Genomic DNA, 22,952 nt, shown 5'->3' with positions numbered 1-22,952 from the left:
GCCACGCGGATATACACAGTGAACTGGTATTAGTAAGTGTCAAGTAGGTACGCGAGGTATTGGTCTATAATCCCTATGATAGCTCAATAAGTTTACATACCTAGTTAGTACCTACATCATTCAATTTCTTTGCTTGTGAACCAATGATATCCCACACATCATTTTCAATAAGCAAGATTCGAACCAATGACCTTCGGTTTGAAAGACATTGTTTAAAGCGTTCCGTTATATCTGCTCGTGTATTTCAGCGCGACGTACTTACTGATATTAATATGGCATTGTACAGCATTGATCGTTTCTGAATTCACCCCCAGGTTATTAACTCACGATTTAAGAAGGTCGCAGTAATTAATGTTTGCAATAACAATCACGCTAACGTCACGAGAGACGTTTATGGAGATATTTGCATACGAAGGTCCCTTAATCATGCGAGTTTTAAGTGAGTTTTTATTTTATTATACGTGTTTTAGCCCATAATTTAGTTTATCTTACCTAAAAAAAAAGATTACATTTGTATATTGGCTTTTTAACATCTGTTCGATTGGGGTGTACGTAATTTCAAGTTATTTTAATATTGTCATGGAGAATAAATGGAAATTGTTTCGTTTATTACTCACGGTTAGCGTGAAGTTATGTGTAATAAGTAAACACCTTGGGATGTGGGAGGATTGGGATGGGTTTGCATTTATTTAATCGGAACAAAATGTAAAATGCTGCATGTCTATTTCTTTGGTCAGACCTGGAGGTAAAACGAGGCACCGTAAGATAATCACTTTGATATTTTTATAATTATTATTATTAATTCTTTATTTCAGATAAATTTTATCCATACAATTGTTAGTTTGGCTTATGACTACGTTATTTACTTACTACTACTACATTAAACTTATTACTACTACATAATATGTGTGACCATTTGTGATAGATAACATAAGTTTCGCAGCCCAGGTGACAACGTATTTCACTGTGACCCTATGGTTCTTTTTTAAAGAAATTTTTAAAGACAAACAGATTTCTTGTTACTTTCAGAACATACATACTTACAAGTTACGGTTTTATTTCTTCGCTATTATTTATGTGCATGTGCAATGACCGAGTGTATATACCTAAATAAATTAATTATTTAGTATTACTTTTTAGTTTTAATTTAGTTTTATTTTATAGATAAGTTAGTTTATTCTTAAGTTTGTATCTACCTTATAAATAGTTTAAATATATAAAATTACTCGTTAATTTATGCAATTCAGTAACTGTACTACAGCTCCAACGTCGAGTATAGCAACACTAACCAAACAAACAAAGATATTGAAAACATGCTTACGACAGTCCTATTAACATACTAGGGCTTGTTCCCCATACGCTTGCGTACCGTTTACACATCACCTCTCGTTCCCTCTTCCTCAAAACGACAGTGACGTAAACAGATTTCGTGTCAGCACGAAGTGTGGGTAGTAACGGTGTGTGCATAATTCGGCCAATGATTGAGTGCCCATAAAACGTAATGAGGTGCCGGCAAATTGGTGCCCGAACGCTGTCATCGAACCCGTACAGATCGAATTCAATTACGTATTTTGATTGCGAAATTGTATTTCAATGGATACTGTCTTGAAGTTTATGACAGCGGTTATGTTATAAATCTGTCTGTTTGAGCTGACACGGTCCCGTACTAGCAGTAGTCAAGCGTGGGGTTACGTACTTACGTAGGATGGGAAACTGACTCACATCAATGAATTTTTCGGAACTTAAGTACGGACACAGAATAAATAATAGTACTAGGTACAGAAGACTCACTCTCTAACAAAGCGCGTCTGTTACGAACAGGACAGATATGGCCGCTAGGTGGCGACAGCGCCACGGGCGGCTTATGGCTAGCCATCAAAATTGGTGTGGAACGGATGTACTTTTAGCTACCTGTAGCAAAGCGACGAATTCGGAGTGAGACACGCCTGGTACGGAGTACAATACAATAGTTGCTATGGAAATTAGCTATGGAAATAGTTGCAATGAAAAGTTTCTTATTATCTTTTCATTTGATTTTTTAAAGAGATGATTTACAATATTAGGTATATTATATAAACCAAAATAAATATAGGGGGTTGGCAAACGAGTATACGACTTATGAACATGTGATACTATTTATTTAAAACAATCCCAAAGTTAAAATTCAATATATATATTTTTTAAAATTATGAATGGGCTTACTCATGGCCACAGACTAGCCGAGGCGTAGACGTGGCCTACGATGGAGCGAGCGAGATTGATTTGAAGGAATTTCAGTAATAGATAAGATAGTTTACGATTGTTAGATATGTACATTTAATAAAACTAATATTCAAAATATTCAAATTTAATCACCTTGTTTCACCAAGTCATGTGTTCCTACCTTATATTTAATTACTGATTATTCATTATATTTAATAATAGTTTATCTATTCATATCAATTAAGGCAAGTGACCATTAATATGCATGCATACATACATGTGCATATGTATGCATGTGCTTCTTCATTGCTAAGTCCATCTTTTGTACCATATTTTATGCAAAATAAAGATATTTGATATTTATTTTTTGAATGACCATGGTTATTGCTTTGACACGTAATGGGTATGTTCGAATTTTGAACAATCGCCAATTGGTTTGGTCGTGCGTCGTCGCACCAATTATGTCTGTGGCTGATTGAAATGCGTTTCTACTTTGAGCTAATTAATAGCAAAGTACCTTATTTACTTACACTCGTATATGTATATAAGTATGATCTGTAACCTTGGTACCTGGACACGATCATTTCTATAAAACTATTTTGGAAAGGAGGGTAAAGCGAGGTAGAGAGATACGCAGTTATTTGGGCCGAGTAAAAGAAAAACAAAGGTATCAAAAAGTCAAAGAGTGGGCACAAGACTTGGAAGATTCTTCAAAATAACTACATATTAGGTAGTTGATGATGATGAACTTGGTACTTACCTTGTGAAAAGGTTACAACCACTAAATTAAAGGCTGTAACTTAGGGACTATCTTGAGAAAAGCATTTTCATAAGGTAGTAAAGTAATCATTCAAATCATCCACTTTTTATGAGCACGAAAAGAATTGACCTACCTATCTACTTCAGATTTCAGAATAGTACTGATGATATTCTATTTATTAGAAATTCAACGTGTTATCTATCTATAGGTACCGACAAAAATCAAATTTGTACACGTCCTTCTTGAATTGACATTAGCCAGTAAATCAAAATCAAATTCAATTTGTGTAAATTAGGATGTCCCTACAATTCCGTATGTTGACACAAATAAAAATCAATTCCATCAAGTGTCATTTGTTCGAAATGTATTCGTTTAAATATTTTTGTCCGGAAACTACATATTAGGAAGGCGTTTATTGACTCATATATTTTAAGTACCTTGGTGATGATTAAATATCCTGTAGTCTCACTGGGATTACTGACTACGGTTATGAATACCTTGCGAATTGTTCATAAGTATCAGACAACATTCTTTACAACATAAAGCCAGATAGATAGTTTAAAAATTCAAAGTCCAGTCCAAAAAGAATTTGAAAACACTATTTTTGTTTTAATTTGCATGCCACGATTTCATTCTAAATGATATACCTAATACCTACTTACGACCAGCCATTTTAATAAAAATAATAAAGCAATGAAAAATATTATAGCTCCAAACAATATGAAAGCGACCGAAACAAGCAAACAAACTACTACGTAAGCTAAACAAATCAATAGCATTTATTTCTTTCGCAATATCTCTCTAAACTTTATTTAATATTGATTGGCGTTTCATAGACAACTTAATCGAAATTATTTCGAAATCCAATTCAATTGAAATTTTCGTAATTCGAACGTTGAACGGGCAATATTTCTACGCCAATCTGAGTTAGCGCGAAATCCGATGTACAAACATGCAAATCAAAGGCTCGGTCGCGCCGCGGTACTCTCGAGCCGGCGAGTAGCAAGTGATAAATAAAACGTAATTGAGGGACGGAAACAGCCAATGAGTAAATCTCGTCCGTCAATTTATTTAAATTATTTATTAGTGGCCGGCTATAGACACCCGCCGTGATCGCTTTCAGTGCCGTTCACAGAGCCCCGGACGCGACCAGTGACTCCCGATCTGTAATCGCGATTATCGATGTCGATACTTTTAGTGGTGGCCTAGCCAAGGTGACAATCGCTTGCGCTTCGCTATCGAATCGCTTTGTCTCTCCGTCACTCTTCCATATTAGTGTGATAGTGACAGTTGCGTTTCGTTAGCTACGAAGCGTTAGCGATTGATATATTGTCTATACGGCCAGTACGGTACGGTAGAACCTACCTACTAACATTGTTATAAGGGATAAAACCCTACACCAACAACACATCGTCGGAAAGAGTCATAAAAAAACACGGTTCCACCCACGGGTTTAATTTCTCGTCCACCTAAAGTACCTACCTAAACAAATAAAATCGCGTTCTAGAGCAAACGATAAGTAAACGTTACAACAATAACAGTAAGTTGTCGATAAAATGATATCGATGAACGCGCATCGCTAAGTACTTGAATTAGTTAATTTGTGCATACACGACACAATGGACGAGGAAATAATATACTCATACATACTTACAGCTACCGGGAGTGTAATTGGCGTAATTGGACGAATCTGGACGCACTTAATAATGCCCAATTGTCGTGATTCAAATGGCAATTCATCGTTTGTGAAAGAAATGATTCATTACTTTTAAATCAAAAAGTTTGATGTCGTGTTCGTTAGGACGAGAGAAAAGTTTTCGTTCACTTGCACAGATCTGTAACTTACCTTGAGTTGAACTTTCATGATTCACGCCGTATAGTTCAGCTTTGGCTTTTAGTACTTTTATGTCCTGTTTTTACTAAGTTTGACGACAAGGTTAAAGTTACGTACACATTTTTTATAGATTATTAATTAAAGGATGCTCTTTACATGACGAGGAATATAAAAAATCGAGTAGCCTTTTTTAACTTACGCTCCTGCGCCCCTGCCAAGTAATCCGTGTCTCGAAACTCGTCAATCAGCATATTATGATATGACTCTTGTATCATCGATGAGTAATCATTAAAATGTCTGCCAGATTAGAATGTTACATTTTCAAGATAGTTGAAATTCGAATTAGTGTCACTATGACAATGTTCAAATATCAGTTCGATAAAAGTGAAACATAGAACCCTGTAATATTGGCCCAGCGCAAGTGCTCTCAAGCACCTCGCCAAAGAAAAAAGCGAAAAAAGAAAATAAAGAGAGAAGTACTCGAGCCTTGCTTCGGGCGGACTTCGCTGCAGCCGATGCAGCAGAAGATACATTCCATCCAGATAACGATAGAAACGATGGAGATCTGCGTCCAGACTCAGGTGAACTTGTCAATGAAGGCCGGTATGTCTTCTTGTCGTCTGAGTCCAGCTACGTAAACTAATAGGATAGGTAACGTATGTATAGGCGTCGGAAAAACCGGGTTTACAGCTAATTGCCAAAACCGGGTTTTCACTTTAATAAAACCGGCTTTTTCGAATATATTGATTTTACCGTTTTGTAAACGTAGTTTAATTCTTTTGAAGAGCAAATTAAAAAAACAATACATTATACGCACTAATTGTATAAATGAACAGCTTTTTAGTCTCCAACGTTATATCTATTTGCCCAGTTTTGCAGATAGTCTGCTTAGGTGCTCCTTGAAGTTAAGGCTTCAATATTTAGGAAGGAAGTTGTGTCGGAGAAGATTGCCCCTGAATTTTACTCTTAGCTCCTTGTTGGCTAGTTTGTTGCACTGGTGAAAGCAGAACACCTCGGTCTTGGAAGTGCTGGGGCACAAACGCCACTGAGAGAAACAGTCCTCTAATAGATCCAGGTCCTTTTCGAGGCTATTTAGTTCCATTTCCAAGCTGTCTTTTTGTGTCACAAGGGCCAGGTCATCAGCATAAGAAAACTTCCGCGATGTGGTGTTAGGCAGGATACGACTCAACCATCGGTATTTTCAGACCTATGACAATATGACAACTAATACTAGGTGGTGTTGAGAGTGTGGAAAATCCGCTAGCACGTACAGCTCGGCGGCCACTGGGGTACCGTCTATTGCTATTGTTATGAAGACTAGGTCCGGGTTGTGGTCACTTCTCCATCGAGCTGATTTGAACGTTCCTTTGCCTTTGTGAGAAACGACTAAAACAGTGTTGTCCCTATCTGCCCAGTCCATGATCGCCTCCTCGTTGGCGTCAGATTTCCTGTATCCCCAGCTGGTATGGTGGCTATTCAAGTCTTAAATGTGGATGGGTGTTCCAAGTAAGGGAGGGGTCGAGTACGCCAGCAGCTACGTGGAGGCTCATATATGTTGCATATCCGCGTTTCGCCGATTTGAATAATCGTGGTGGCGATGTTGTTGCCATCGATGTTATTTGAAATCACGTTGACCAGGGCAGTAAGAGAAGACCGGCCGTATGACTAAGTTCTATATTAATTGTTTATGGTATAATGCCGCTACCAAACCATATCCCGGTATTTTACCTCGTTTAGCGAGTTGGGCATCATCAGCGGTGTATTTCCAGAAGGAGGACTATGTCAATACCGTTGTCATATAATAGGTTGCTTAGGCATTCCGTTTTAGAATTGCTGCTTAGTCAAAAACTTTATTTATGGGTTTGGATTTATTTATTGATATGGTATCTTGGTAAAGATAAAGTACATAAATAGAAATGTCGTGGAAGACGTAATATCAAAGCATTGATCCTAAAAATACTTGCTTACTTTACAAATTATACGTAAACTCGAAATCACCGAAAAAACCGGAAACCCGGTTTTGTAGTTTCACAAAAACCGAAAAACCGGTTTTTCTAAAATACGCACGGTTTTGTGACCCCTACGTATGTACACATTCTCGGTGATTTTTAATGCCAGTAGGAATTAGGAATGATGCCAGAGTCTAGCTGCTTGAATTAACATAGGTAATACGTACCCATTAATGTCGGTGATAGACCAGAAGTGCCGGAGCACGGCCTTGGCGAGCAGATACCAGATCTGCGTCCAGACCCACGTGGACTTGTCGATGGAGGCCGACAGGAACGCCTTTGTGTCGTCATCTGGATCCAGCTGCTTGAACTTCTGCTGGAGCTCTGGACTGAGGAGGCTCTTGTCCACACGATACCACTGCAATGCAAATGCTTTTGTTAAGTACTGATTTGTTTAAGCTTATTATGCAGGAAAATGGGAGGTAGCCGCACAATAGCATAACTAAATTTCAATATGTACTACAGGAGCTCTTATATAATCTTTTAACCCTATGCTACCTCAATTCTGGGCCACAGTCTCCTTTTTATACCTCGTAGAACATCAAAATACTTATACATAGATGTCGAATACATACTAATGTATTCCCATACAAAATGATGAAACATGTTGCTGCACTACTGCTAAAACTTGTCGCATAGGATGGCTGTGGCTTTTATTAATGGAAGACTTGGTTAAGCTTAACTGTCTGATAATCTGGTTTAATAAGCATGCAGAGATGAAACATTCGACATTTAAGTTTCGACTACTATTCTTCAATATAAAATTTGGTTTGTTCCGATAACAAATTCAAATAACAGTATATATCATTGTCTGGAGCTATTAGATTAGTAATAGCGGTAAACGGACGCTTAAGAGATTCAAATGGAACATTACTCAGGTATTAGTAATGACATGATTGAACATTGCGAACATAATCATTCCGTTATTGGACTATTCATAGTTTCTACATTAAGCACAAGCGATTGTGCTCCGAACTACAAATCGATGTTTAACAACCCGAGCTCTTAATGAAAGTGTATAAAAAGAGTAATTCGAGTGCAAATAAGAGAGTGGAGTATGAAAGGAGCGTGTAGCTCGTCACCCGTTGTGTGTTTAAGTCAGCCGCCGCGGCCCTACAAAGGGCCGCTGTTAATTTCACGCTGCCTCAAATTAACATTTCTTTACGCCACAGAATAATAACAAATTAAAAAAAACTTCTCGCCTCTACATGCCGTAATGACTGAGCGAGCGGGACGCCGCGAACTCATCAGCCCAGCTTAATTAATGCCCGATCTGTCTTTATATTAAAAATCGAAAGACGGGTGTGTGATGAAAAAGATAATTATCTAAAACCGGTAGTCGAAACAATCGTCACGGCGCGTCGGCGGCGGCTGGTAGCAGCCATTCAATTTTTATTATGACTTTGATACGATACGAGGGGACGTAAATAATATCCAAGTGTTCAAAGTTTACTTGTTTGTCCCGTATATGATAGGACTAACTTTAGTTCAGCAACAACATATGTATTGCAATATTGTGCGTTTTCTCTCAATCAAAAGATTTAAGATTTTAAATAATTAATCTATAACTATTTTTTGTGTTATCGCAAAATTAGTGACATGGCCTTTATTTACACCACTTTTTTATTGAAATGTTTAGGTACAATAGTACAGCACCATGGCTTCGAATATCAAAATGAAAAATGGATTAGAAAATCGAGCGACCACAAACACATCGAATGTTTAAGACATTTATGAACAAAGCAATTTCAAGATCAACTTCTTCCATCCAAAGATCTACCTACTCTTAAACAAACAAAAACATCACTAAACCATTATTTCAAATTACGATCTAACGCCAGAGGGAAATAAATATTTAATACTCCAATCGACTCCTGATGGCGAATCAAGTCGGTCATTATGCAATGTACAATCTTTACATTCAAAATACTGAGTCTACTTCAGAACTATGGGATTCACTAGAGTGCTTTATTCTAGAATAAAAAATAACTTACCTTCTTATATTGGTATTAGATTTGAATTGCTTAAAGTTTAAATGTGTCTGAGCGTGACACAGTTGTTCAGTTGGCCTGGATATAAAAGTCTACCAATTTAAAAGAAGTTATTTGTGCTGTACTCAAATTTTGAAAACCCCCGACCATAAATATAGCAGCCCTCTTTGTCGCAAAAATATTCAACAGAACACAACAAAAATATGGTCAAATCAAAATGGAGAGAAAAGAGAACATTGTTCGTGTGCTCAAAGTAACAAATAATAATTACTCATAGTAAACATATACGAGCGTCTCTTAAAAAAAACACCCATTTTTTTACTATGCACAAACGCAAAACGTTACTAAGTTTCACGAAAGTAAAACTTACTGGAATGACCCCGTTATTCATGAAACTGAGCAAACCTGTGTGAAATCTTGTTAGACTTAACAAGCGTTTAAGAATAACGCAATTCGTCACCAATAATTTAACAGAAAATAAAAGAAATCCAGTAAGGAAAGAAAGTAAAAAGTGGTAGTTACAACTGAATCAACCCCTTATTATCAGACTGAACTGAATTGGTATTAGATAAAGAGAGCAGAATGCAGGCCAAGGCGAAGGCGAATTATCCAGACGGAATACAAATTGTGGAAAATTTCGAATGCCGATCGTTGATGATATTCCGAAGTGTAAGGATCGTTCGCGTCACTTGTTTTCCGATTGTTATCAATAACTAAAACATAAATTTACATACTTTGTGTTGCTGGTGAATTGAAAAGAAGATTAGGCATTGATTTTCTAGAAGCAAATATTTTATTACGATTTGGGTTAGCTGTTCTCTAATAAACATGTGTGAGGTTGTCCCAAAATACGATGCTTACTACATAATAGGTATCTAAATCACATTGTACACCGTGTGAACCTGGGGACTTGGAGTACGCTGGCAACTGGCCGGAGGAAACACCAAATCGGGAGACGTGGAAATTGAAGGGAGAGGCCTTTGCCTAGCGTGGGACACACAAATAGGTTAGGAAAAAAATCCACATTATTTGGTGTCACATATGGGAGCCAATATTGATGATGACTTTGGTGTTCTGAGCTATAAACTTCACACTGCATTTTGCCACTACATACCAGTGTAGGTATATCTCATATCTACGATTTCGGATAGTAGGTATTAAGCTACACGTCAAATTATGTTTGAGATGATGCATCGGACGAGAGGATATCAATGTATCTGTGAATAAGTAAAAAAGGAATGAGAGTGGGGTAAATATATAATGTTGTAGTTTACGCATCTAAATTCATAGCGCATAAAAAAGAAAATCTCGAATCACACCAATAAAACAACTGTTAACCGTAACGGGATTAACAGGCGTGATATGAAAACGTTCTTTTTATTCATAAATCTTATAATAAAAGCACGGACTTGACATAAATGAAGTTCTGACTGACCGATTTTCGATGATTATGAATATATTACTAAATTATATAAAAAAAGTCAAAATGTGACACTATTACCTATTGGCTATGAGCGATGCTCGTGGAAGGAAAATACAAAAATACAAAGGATTCTAATGCATGGCGTGGAAAAATATGACGATATCTTTATTCGATATCGATATTTGATGACAGTTACCAACTCTCACAAACATAATGTGCCCCACAACCACCAGGGCGGCGCTGATGTAGTCGTGCACAGAACGAATAATAAAGCAGACAACGAGAAGGCGCTGCTTTCAAGTCGTCAAAAAGTAGCCAAAAACACCTCGCGTGATTTGTGCACAACCCTAAATATTATATTACAATTATTACATCGATATCGCCACCAATCATTGTATAAACCAAATAGCATATGGCAGGTGGCATGCTTGTATATTCACCCTAATTCTCAACGATAACAAAGCGAAGGTTCTTTGGAATATAAGCATTTAGATAAACCATTCACAATCAACATAAACATGAACTATTTGTATATTTGCTTCCGCCTTGGTGTTTGTGAACAAAATGACTTTTTATGAGACACGCTTTTTAATATTCGATTTCAGCACGAGTAGACTAAGATTTGAATATATAAAAATTGCCTCCTTGGCTCGTTTCAGATCTACCTGCTAAGGAAGACAGATCGATAATGATTTATTCAATCTCGAGGTTTCGAGGCCGAGCCATGACTATAGATACTTTGTTTTCGAGTTTATCTGGGTTACTATTATTGGCGATGGATAATGGATAAAAACAGGAAGGACGTTTGAAAACTATATTGTATCGCGTTTAGCCTACATATAGGTACCTATTTCATACCACACTCATGAAACTGATTAAAATTTTAAATTTATTTTAATATATTAAGTGATTATTGGGACGAAAAAGCAACATTGCTTATTTTATGGTATCGTCTTGGTTCGTCCCATTCGTTTTTCGTCATGTTCTTAAATTAGTCCTATTCTGCTTTCGTCACGCATTCTACATGGAAAGCCACCGACGATTGTGACGAATGTAGAATGGGTGACGAAAGCAGAATAGGACTTATTTAAGAACTTGACGAAAAACGAGTGGGACGACCCAAGACGATACCTACTATTTTATTTGTATTTATAGTAATATACAATATTTTTTTAACTTTTATTTAGATGTGAAGCTATTTAAGGATTTATCCAAAAGGATAGCAGACGCCACTGGTGATCGTAGAGCTGGCAGCTTCCTCGCACAAAGAATAAGTATTGCGATACAGCGAGGAAATGCTGCCAGCATCTACGGCACCATTCCGCAGGGGGATAGTTTGTAATTATTTTTTTAGATTAGTTATTTATTTTTAGATTTAGTTTTTGAGTTTTGTAGGTTAGTTATTTAATTATGTTTTGTTTCTAGGTATGTATGTATAGCACTAAATTACGTAAAAGATTGTATAGGTAGATTTAGTTAGTATACTTACATACCTATAACTAGAATACAACACAAACATACTTGAGTTTTGTAAACACATAAGTTTTTAAATAATTTAGAAAGCAGGCGACTAGACAACTTCGCGATGCAAGACAGTGTTAGCTCCCCTGAGACCGTCTGAGCTGTTTTGGTCAATGCTAGTTGGTAGGTACTAGGTCGCCAATCCCCGAGCGAATTGCATACATCGCAACATCGCCTTGGTTATATTTATATTTAGGCCCTATATTTAGGTACTTATATGCCAATCTTTGTTCACCCGTCCGGTGAAAGATGCCAGTAATCCAAAACTGACTCATGTTGCAGAAGAATTTAAAGGTAAAATTTAATAATCATCGTAATTGTTTATCACGGCATTCGACGAGTCACATCGTTTTGAATACGATCATTATCCCAACTCGTTAGCGAGAAGGTCAGTGAGTGCATCCTTCGGATAGGACGAGCTCTTTGTACCGAGGACGTTAGTCCCTGGGCTAATGAATCAAATCCTTTAGTGTGGACGCATTGTCAATACGGAGCGAAATATTAACGACCGCGCGCGAGCGCATAATGCCAGATTAATTCTCGTTTAAATGTGTGAAATCGTGGATGGCTGGAGGTGTGGAGGCGATTGTGGACGATATTAATGTGAGCTGCTCTTTAAACCAACCGGTATACCTCCTATAAACATTAAGTCTTATAAAAATGCAAGACTTAATTCATGCGTCATTGTAAAATACTCATATGCCAGATTAATTAGGGGCTTTTTTCAATAAATAATCGATCCAATAACATACGAGTAGTGTCTGCTGACCAATCTCGTAATTATTTGTAATATTTTTTGTGTAATTTATCAAAGAAACTATGAAGAAAACTACTTTCTATGACGAAAATATCTCTTTTACGACATGACATAATATTTAACATTGAAGTGACATTTTTTTGTAAATAGATAATTAATTAATAGCACTATATGTATAAGTACCTACATATAGTAAATCTTTTGCAGCTTACCTACTGTACAAGGTATTTTCTAATATTGTAAAAACACGGATCTACAGCTCTCGATGTATCTGCATATAAAATGAATGGTGAGATGTAAAGGCTGCCGCGTTTGCAGCACGGTTTTGTACTTGTTGGAACCGTGTAGGTACCTACTCTTTGAGACCTGAATAGACCTTAAGAAATAGCAGTCCGTAATTAATTATGACTTCAATTCCTTTGCGACAGTTGCTCTTTAATGAAAACACGGTCATTCATTTGAAGGCAATAAACATGAAATTCTAGTTGGTTATTTTAGGTAGGTAGGCACCAACTGCAACAATGGATCGAGACCGATGGAGACAGCTGATCAAGGATGTGAAACATAGTGATCACGATCCTCAGGAATGAGAGAACGACTGAAGAGAGAGAGAGGCACCAACTGAAAAATCGTGACGTGACTTGGTTATTCAGCCAATTCATACCTAAGTATTCATATTTTACACGGAGTAACGCGGTTTTATTTGTTTTACTTTAATGTTACATTTTTATATTTTCAAATTTATGCATGTACTCGTACTAACGAGATGTACCTATTATCCTTAACGCGTATCCTGTATGTCTGAATGTGCAAGCTTATACATAATTACTTCTTTGCAAAGTCTATACATTGCACGCAGAGAAGATGGCTGATGGGGTCGAAAAGTGCTCGAGGAGACCACGGACTAGCAAGCGCAGCGTAGGACGTCCACCCACAAGATGGACAGACGACCTTGGTAAGGTCGCCGGAAGACGCTGAATGCGGGTCGCTTCCAATCGGCACGTATGGAGGTCCAAGGGGGAGGTCTATGTTCAGCATCAGCAGTGGACGTCTTATGGCTGAGATGATGATGATGAAAGTCTATATATGTGTCTTTTTAAGGCATATAAATTCATCAATCACGTCATGACATGGTGTCATATTTACTGCAATTTCTTTAAAAAATAAGTTAAACCTAGGAAAACAGCATATAAAAGCTATGTTCTCACTAAGTGGCGCGGGGATCCCGGTGGATTTGCCGTAAGCGGCTCGGGAGCTTGTTTGCCGGGCGCTCCATTAAAATGGGATCAGCCCCTATGCAGATCTCTGGACGCTAGAGCGGAACGCGAGATGCATTTAGTGATGTTCCAGAGAATACTTACCTATCTACATATTTCTACCCTGGATGTCGAAAGGAACATTAATGTTTTGAATGTGCACTATTGAGAAAAAATTTAAAACAATATGGCAAGAAGTAAAATTTCTAAAGCGGCGATGTAGGTAAATAACCGATAATTTGGTGAGTAGTATAACTTTTAGGTCATGTTACGTTTAGGCATATTTCATTACCTGAGATTGAAGAAAGATATGAAAGTACATAGGTACATTTCTCGCTTTAAGCTTAGGATTTTGTTTGCCGGGCGCTCCAATAAAATGGGATCAGCCCCTATGTCTCTGTCAGATATCTGGAATTCTGGACGCTAGAGTGGAAAGCAATACTAATCTACTCTGGAGGGCAGAGGGAACATTTATATTCTAGATATGTACTCTATAGAAAAGAAAACATTGAATACAAGAACAATATAGATTTTTTTTTTAATTTTACCCCTTTTACCAAAATTCCAAAATCTCAAAAAGCATAAACTTCAAATGGACATGAAGTTAATACCTAAGTCTCAACTTTCATTTCCTTCGATAAAGTTTCACAGTTCATGGGCGAAAAACTTTACACCCAAGATTAAAGTTAACAAATATACCTAATCTTGTGTATACAGTCTGTCCGATTTCTAAGATCAAGTTCACCATAGATTTATTTTGATCTTACAAAAGCGGACAGACTATTGCTACGTTTAAGCTGTGAGTAAGTATTTACATACGATTAACCTAAGGTTAATTTACATTTATGTTACACTATAAATGAAAATGTAATATTTATGGATATTTAAAATCCCTCTATATTCCCGTGAGTCAGGAATATTCCCAGGAACACCTCATCACTAGCCGCACTACTCACGGATATGTATGAGCGCGGAATATTCATTATACAAACACCGGGCTGTCCGGGCATTCTGAGCTCTATGTGCCTGGAATATGGACCAGAATACTGATTGATGTAGCTTCCAGAGCGAATTTAACTAACGGTTTTGGTATCCAAATTTTTCATATAAATATGATATGATATGGCATTTTCTGCACGTAAATAAGAATAAGTAGGTTTTGTAAAAATAACGTTTTCACCACACCAGCTCGGAAACAATTACTTTGCACTTCAAAAACGAATAGCAAAGTTGCATTTTATCCACATGTGAGGCAAAGTAATCAAATGCAAATTTTGAGTTGTTTTCTTATGTTTGCTGGTAGAATTGACATGATGATTTTGGATGATAAATATTTAATAACATTCATTTGCATTTGATTTGGTTTGATTTTGTTTGATATTTTACATTTAATATTTGCTTCGGGTTGGTGTAGTGAAAAATTTTGTGTTTCACTCGGGGGCAAATTTTGTTTAACCCTCGTGCTTTGAAACTCTCGCAACGCTCAAGATTCCATTTTTCGAACCACTCGCTACGCTCGTGGTTCAATTTTGGAATCTTTCGCTTGCTCGGGTATCAATATTAGCACGAGCGGTTAAACAACAACTTTGCCCCCTTGTAAAACAAATAACTATTTTAACTTTGCCAACACTTTCTATGTAAGTATAACCATTTTAAAAATGCTTTACATTCATCTATGTAGGTTTTTAAATTTACTTGTAAGGACACATTATTTTTCTTTGAACTGGTAAAAGGCTTTTCGCCCAACCACTAGAACCCAACATGAGATTTGAATTCAAATCGCCTCATGCTTTCCAATTTCCCGTCATTAAAATAGTAAAGTGAATTCATAGATGGCGCGATTACTTTGGACCTACAGCAGACATGCATTGCTATCACAGGGAACCATGGAAGCGGCCCGGGGCAAAGATATTACGATAGAATTGATAGCAAGTCTCAATTAAAACTGCTTGCGAAGACTTATTGCCGTGAAACAATTGATTTCGATTAACGCCCGACAATGCTACTACTCGAGAAAGCATTCCATTACATACCGCCATTGCCTCGCGGCTGGACCTGCTTCGACTAATGTATGTCTTGGACATTGGATATTGGTTTTAATAGCACGTGATCCTAAACTGCACTGAAAGCGATACATAATGTTTACAAGCGACTACATAACAAGTGGCAGTTGTTTTATAGCTTAGGGATTTGATTGTACCTAAGTTATGACAAAGGGACCGATTCGGATTTTGAAATAGACATCCATTAGACATCACCAAGATACGATAACGATATGTTTAAAATGTAACCTGTCAAATGTGACATTTGCGCGATTCTGGAGATACTCTTGAACGATTTCCACCAGGATATGACTTAGAGATCTAATTCACATCTAATAGATATCTTACTCTATCTAACGTAAAAGTGACATTGGTTGCCCGAATTGCGCTGCAAAAGAGAACTAGTTGATATCTAAACAATAACGTATCTAGAATGGATCTAGTACGTGTCGTCTCTTGTGAATATCTTGAAGTTCGAATACGGCAGAAAGTCTCACTCTTAAATATGTATATTGAAATAGTTGTATAACTTGCATTTCAGTTGTGTACATTTTCAGCTCATATTGATTCGCTAGACATTATCTATTTCCTCTGGTCCTTCGGAAAATACTTGTGCGGGTAGGGCATGAACCGGCTGATAAGTTTCCAAGGACATCCAGGGCTTGTACACGCGTGGCATTAAATACTTATATAAATAATGCGCGTACATTTAGAACTCACCTCCGAGACGTGCTAACCATTTAAGACGAAACAGGAGCTGAGTTTTAAATATTTTAGGTAAATATACCCGTCTCGCTAACGGAAGCGGCACCTAAAAGTAGTGCGATAAGGACAAGGCGAAAAATCCAGCGTAAAAATTTCAAAAATCGAGGTTTCGTACTCCTCTGTTTCCTCCTCCAAAACTTAACCAATCGTAACCAAATTTGGAAATCTAAATGATTATAAAATTATCTGTGTCGGACCGTTTTGCTTTTTTGGCGAATTGATATCAGTTTTGAATGCCACGCCTCTCATTGCGGCATAGTCAATTAGGCCATTTTGGCCATTTTTGCAGGGCTCTAGCGCCTTAAAAAACAAAAATATCAAAAAAAGCAAAACGGTCCGACACAGATATTGACAATATTAATCTGTGTTGAAAAAATCATTGCTCTAGCTTCAAAAACCACGGAGGAAAACGAGGAGTACGTTTGTATGGAGAAATGACCACTCCTGTTGGCTCTTAATAGCCTAGCTCGATTATTTTGCATTTGTCATAATTTTCAGTAAACAAATGTCCTATAATAAGTATAATAACGCAATTACACTAAGATTGCCACGGTTGGCCGTCCCGTCACGACGCGCCGGAGGGGCTGCGTAATTGTTTCAAACTCGTCTTTTAATTGTTCTATCGGGACGGGATTTATAGGCGACGTGATCTCGTGCAGATTCATTTCGACTATACTTTCGCATGGTCGTATAACGTTTCAGATGGTCCAAATTTAAACTTTAATGTGTGTTCATAAAGTTGAGTTTGATGTGATTTGAGGTCAGTTTAGAGGATGCCATAGTTACTCGTCGATTTGCATTGCGATACTTCCGCATCGAAGCATGGGAATGTAGGCTTTTAATCAAACCCTTGGATTTGGTAATGGAATCTTTAATAAAAGTACCTACATATATGTATACCTACAAGATTTTGTTGCATTTATTCACGATTGTTAATCCTTTGAAAGTAACAGTTACGTTAATGAATTTGGATTAATGCAGCTGTGCAACGAAGCGACGAAACTCTGTTTATGCCCAGTAACAGCCCAAATTTAATATTGACAATAGTAAGAAAAAGTTGAATTTGATAAGACAATTTCAGTAACATTTAGCGAAACATAAATATAAATCGAATAGAGAAATAGATCTAATATGGTCAAAGTGAATTTATTATATCAGTAGTCATAAAAGCTACATTTAATAAAAAATACTAAAAACCTTTAAACTCTTTACTACACTTTTTATTTTGCAGCTCGAGCCATAATAAAACGTACCTAGTTTAAATGAAATGAAACAACATTTCAATGCCTGTCTGTTAAATGTTATCATATACATATTTGTTTGTACAATCCCCTTATAGATCAAAAAGTTGTGCAATTTGCTGAGATTTCGTTTTTTTCAGTAGATACTGTATGTAATATATCTATTACATGACAGCTGTGAGCTATAAGCTATGACGCATTTCCAGTTGCATCCTGAAGGACCACGTTCGTTCGCTCCGCAACACAACGACAAATGTAGTTTACTCAATCAGAATTGATCGACTGGTTGGCCTAAGCTATGTGTGGAATTAAAGCCTAGGGCAAGCTATTGATAAAGCTCGTCCGAGAAGTTGGTTCGGGATCAGGTTTGTCAAAGTTGTCAAGCCGCACGCGCCGCAGACGAGCCGTCATCCGAGGCGTGGGCACGCGCGCGCCAGATTTACGAGTGTATTTAAACTGGTTCTACATTAAGCACCAACTGGGCCGATTTGTTCGTAAAATCAGCCGTTATGTCTCGAGACAATATCGTCGCTCGTTACCACCCAAGCGCTCGGCTGTTAAAATAACTCCAGGTTAACTATGGGTCAGTTCTAAGTCGATCCCACTTTCATTGAAGCCTGTTATCGAAACATTCCGTTTGGTCGACAATTAAATTCCAGGAAAGATCAGTGTGATAGAGTTGTTTGCCAATGGAAAATTGTTGAAATAAGCAAACGTTCATTATGTGCGGGCGCTGGAATGGAAATTATTCAATGGCAAAAGGAGCAATTAAGTGCGCTCAGAATGGAGTGTCGATTGTCCGAACGCGTTCGGCGATCGCTCCACCCATTGTCCGCTGAAATTAACAGCGGCAAAAAGCAGCCGCTTTAACTCCGCGCCGTCCGAAATTAGAAGTCGTTTCGGGAGTAAATATATTTTAACGAATCGACGGTTTTTGGTTTCATCATTACATCCCATGGGATCTACCGGTTAATTGGTGGATCGAGTTTTACTCGTTTCCTTCTAAAATATCACGCAGTTCGGCCATCAAACGGGAATCGAATATGGAAGCCTTTGATTGAATTGATTGAAAAAGAAATGGAGAGGGGCGCGAGTCGGCGCGGGCCGGTCCGGGTAAATATTCCCATACGCTTATGCAATCGCAAGCGGATCAGGTTCTCGGGCGATCCATTGAAGCGTGCCCTCTATTTTAGCAACAAATATGCTAAGGCTGGAACAATGTTTATACTGGATCGCATGAGCCTTCGTTTCCTATGGGCTCGGTAAGGTTTTGGAACGACATTTGGTATTTTTATAGCCTGTACACGTCTTCGAACGCGCGGGCGACACATTCCCGGCGACGCTACGTTTTTGCAGCGCAACTTTCATTAGACACCGCACGCCGCAGGGACCGAAGCGACTCTTTTAATAAATGAGTTATGCGTTTATATCCAAGATGGCCGCCCGTTTTATCCCGCTCGGGTGTCAAGAATGTTACGATTACCTGGACCTTTCCGCTTAATAGTTTAATGTAAATCGTTCAGAATGCAGAAAAAGGCAACTACTCTACTCTGGGACATTTTAAAAGTCTTTTGAACTGCCTACTACGTGGTGAGGGGAGGCAATTTCATTTGTGTGAGTAAAATGTAATTACATATTTAAAGAGATGCATCATATAGGTTGAACACAAAAAGCAAGACGTTCTGTTCTAATAAACATCTTCCGTTAGGTATTGGAGAGAAATGTTTTTATCGAAATAAACATCGGTCACTGGTAAGACAGCGTAACTGTCAGAAGTGGGATTCATCAGAAATGTGCACAGGTATTTCCACATTCGGCCGACGCGCACGCACAACCTTTTTGTTAGTTGTAAACGTCCGCAAACTTCGGTGTTGTCAACTTTTCGTATATTTATTTACTCATTCATACTTTTCTTGTATGTCTGAGCCCGTTATTGGGCTTCAACTCGGCTATTTTTCTGTCTGCGCCAAATCAATAGAAAAAGTTATCTTGGTGAAATTTAAACGCGGCGCTTAATGGCCTATTAAAACACCTATCAACTAAGAGCCGTTTCGCAGACTAGTTTATTTTTAATCGAGATTTATACTCAGAGACTCTTAGGAAATAAAATAATCACGGCGGCGTTGATTTGCATACAATGGTAAAATAATTTTACGCGCGTTTCGCCGCGCTTAATTCTACTTTTTATCCGGCCTTCAGCGTCCTATCTACGAATCAAACGGACTGCTTGCCGCACGAACATTTAAGTGTTAACATTTTTGAGAAAGCAGTCGAATACTCTATTTATTGCTCGGAATTTGCTTTCGTGCATGTTTCTTTCAAATTCCAAATCGTATTTATTATATTGGAAATAATAAATGGATGAACACTATCGTTACTCCGAATACTTTTCTATAAGTGAGCGTTTTACAGTTGTTGACCGTGAAAGTGGTATCCCCGTATAGGTATTTACGTCTCGTATCGGCCATAAAGCGCATCGTCGGGCGCCTCGTCTGGGTCAGACTGCGTGGCGCACGGGCGCGGGCCGCAGTGTCAGAGTAAGCAACCAATACGACAGCCGCCGCGGCGCCTAACACGCCACACTCCGACTAACCATACTAACAATTAAGTAAGAAGAGAAAGCCTACACAATTCACATTCAGGACAAACGTCACCAGTCATAAATTCAGCACAAAAGTGCGAGCGACGGCCGACTAGCAACAAAAGGGCATGACTTTTCCCGCAAAAAAGATGATCCTTAATCTGATTAAATCTCCATCGCGGCCGACGTCAGCCCGTGAAAGATTAATGAATATTTGTGCGAGGATTCCCGGCGCTGGGTTGGCACGTAGCGTTGTCATAATCATATTAGCTCCGAGGACCGGAGGCCGGCACGCACGCAGAGCAGGTACATACTCAAGGGTCCACGGGTCCATACCCTCGGTGCCGTGACACCTCCGCCGCACTTCCGCTCAAAGTTTACGACGTGTGTGCACGATACGAGGCGTAACGCGGACGTGAACGTAACTAGACACTCACCTAGCTCGCAATCTTTTAGAGTAATAATGACAGTTAACTCCTTCATGTTTTTTTAGTCTAGTTTCGGACACCTTCATTGACACAGAAATTAAACAAGTACCTATTTTGCTCGAAACTGCGATGCGTTTTAAGCGAAAGATTATATTGATATGTATCATTAATGCTTGTATACTTAATTATCTTTTTCAATATGATTTCTAACTCAGGAGACTTTATTACTATTACTAGAGCATAAAACGATAATACAATTTAGATCAAATTTGCTTCACAAGCTATTTTTCTTTAATGAACTAATCAATCAAAACGTGTAGAACATTATCTAGTTTCATTAACTTAGTCTTTGTTGTCAGTGTCCCGTCACTTCTAGCACGAGTTATACCTATTCCTAGAGCCGTCTTTCAGTCCAATGGATAAAGAAACCAAGATTTGTGTGACGCAGAGATGGCGTAATGGGCATGTCCAAGAATAGAATACTATAACAGCATGTTAATGTAAGGATCTTATTACACTGATGCTCTAGCAGCACTCATTATAATTTTTAATCCAGCTGTCTGTACATAAAGTAGCGATAACAAACATGGCGTAGCGATACAGGCGATACGCAACGCGTTAATATAAGTGTTTTCACCGTATGAATTATACATTGAATTGTGTTCAGCCTGCCTCTTTATCTGGCGAGGCTACGGGTGCATCGAACACATTATGCCTTGAACTGCGCTAGATTTTTATTACAGTCTAGAAAAACTTAAGCTTGAGAGGATAAAGCGGTACAGACTGCAATGCCGCTGCTTCGAGCCCCAACGATACAATTGCCATTTTCGAGTTTTGAGCGAACTCAATAAACACGGTCGTAAAAGAAATCAATTGGGGCCCAAAAGAAATTAAACGTAAGAATGTATTGTTCCATACAAAGCGTAAACAAAACAAAAATCATTGTTTGCGTTAACCAGGTCTCAGGTCGTTTTCGACCTGCTTTCGTAAACATAAATCGCATTAAAGGTATAATTTATGGCGTCCATCTACTGAATAAGTACGATCGACTTTACGTACTCGTATAGGATTCTACCCATAATAATAACGTATTATTTTCATCTAAAAGTCATCATAAGTTACAAATAAGTATGCAATAAGGCAACGACATAATAAATAAAATATATAGGTGTCGGGTTTATAGAATATCCGTTGTTAAAAATGATATTTAATACATAAAAAACTGAAGTGCTGTATCCAAGTAGGTAATTGCAGTTTATCGATTTAAGTCTGTGTTTGTGAATGCTTTTTATAGTCTGCTACATATTGAGTTCCCTTTACGATGCAGGATGGAACATTAGAGATGATAATAAAGATACACATCCATCAAGCCATGGTCACTCGAGGCATGAAGGTGTGTTCCGGATAGTAATTAATTATTTGATAGAGCTGGCTCAATAAAGCGGGCTCATCAAAGATTCAGCCGAGCAAACAAAGAGCGCGTGCTCGTCGAGCATTAACCGCCATAAGACATCATAAACGGAGCACCATCATCTGGGCTTATAAAAAATTCATGCTCATCTCACATTTCGGCGCCCCTCTTAATTTCGCGTGAGCCTCTTCTTGGTTCGTGTAAAAACTTCGGGTGTCTTTTTATGACTTTTACTGCGGTATAATTGGGAGAGGGGCGAGCGGTTGTGTCCCCGAGGTGACATAAATACACCCCCCACACTCTCCTGCCACCCCGGCTTAATCTCATGTAAGACTAGACATCGCGGAAGTAGTTCGCATTAAAACGGCTCGAGCTGTGAGTTCGGCTCGAGCTCTTTCTGGCCACTTCATTTCAAATTAGTTAACTTAAGTCACTTTCTTACTTTGGACTAACCGTAGAAATGCATAGTGACGTAAATATTTGTTTAATCTTGATGGTTATCACTTAACCCATAATATCAGTATTGGTAGTTGGTATAGTAACGCCCCTTTGTGATCTTGTCTGCCTCGGCAATACAACCTGTTGACAGTATTCATTGTTCATATAATTTTGCCCTTGGATGATGAGTTGAGAAAGTATTGTTACAGCTACAATAACCCTTGCTTCTTCCTGTCCCATCCTATACTCCAAGACTTTACAACAGTTCTTTTACATTCAAAGCTGTTCGACTC

General features: G+C 38.1%; 1 protein-coding gene across 3 annotated transcripts in view; it reads right to left on the bottom strand.

Moving 5' to 3' along the window:
* The window catches only part of LOC134669037 (protein-L-histidine N-pros-methyltransferase), a 90,487-nt gene that overhangs the window by 54,133 nt on the left and 13,402 nt on the right, over positions 1-22,952 (bottom strand). For all 3 annotated transcript variants that reach the window (XM_063526562.1, XM_063526561.1, XM_063526560.1), the window contains one exon: positions 6,973-7,163. In XM_063526562.1, the coding sequence (XP_063382632.1) occupies positions 6,973-7,163 (191 nt within the window). The remainder of the gene's footprint in view (positions 1-6,972; positions 7,164-22,952) is intronic.

Source organism: Cydia fagiglandana, chromosome 11 (assembly GCF_963556715.1).
Source record: "Cydia fagiglandana chromosome 11, ilCydFagi1.1, whole genome shotgun sequence".
Taxonomy (NCBI): Eukaryota; Metazoa; Arthropoda; class Insecta; order Lepidoptera; family Tortricidae; genus Cydia; species Cydia fagiglandana.
Note: the sequence above shows the minus strand (reverse complement) of the source record. Positions and strands in the feature narration are given on the sequence as shown.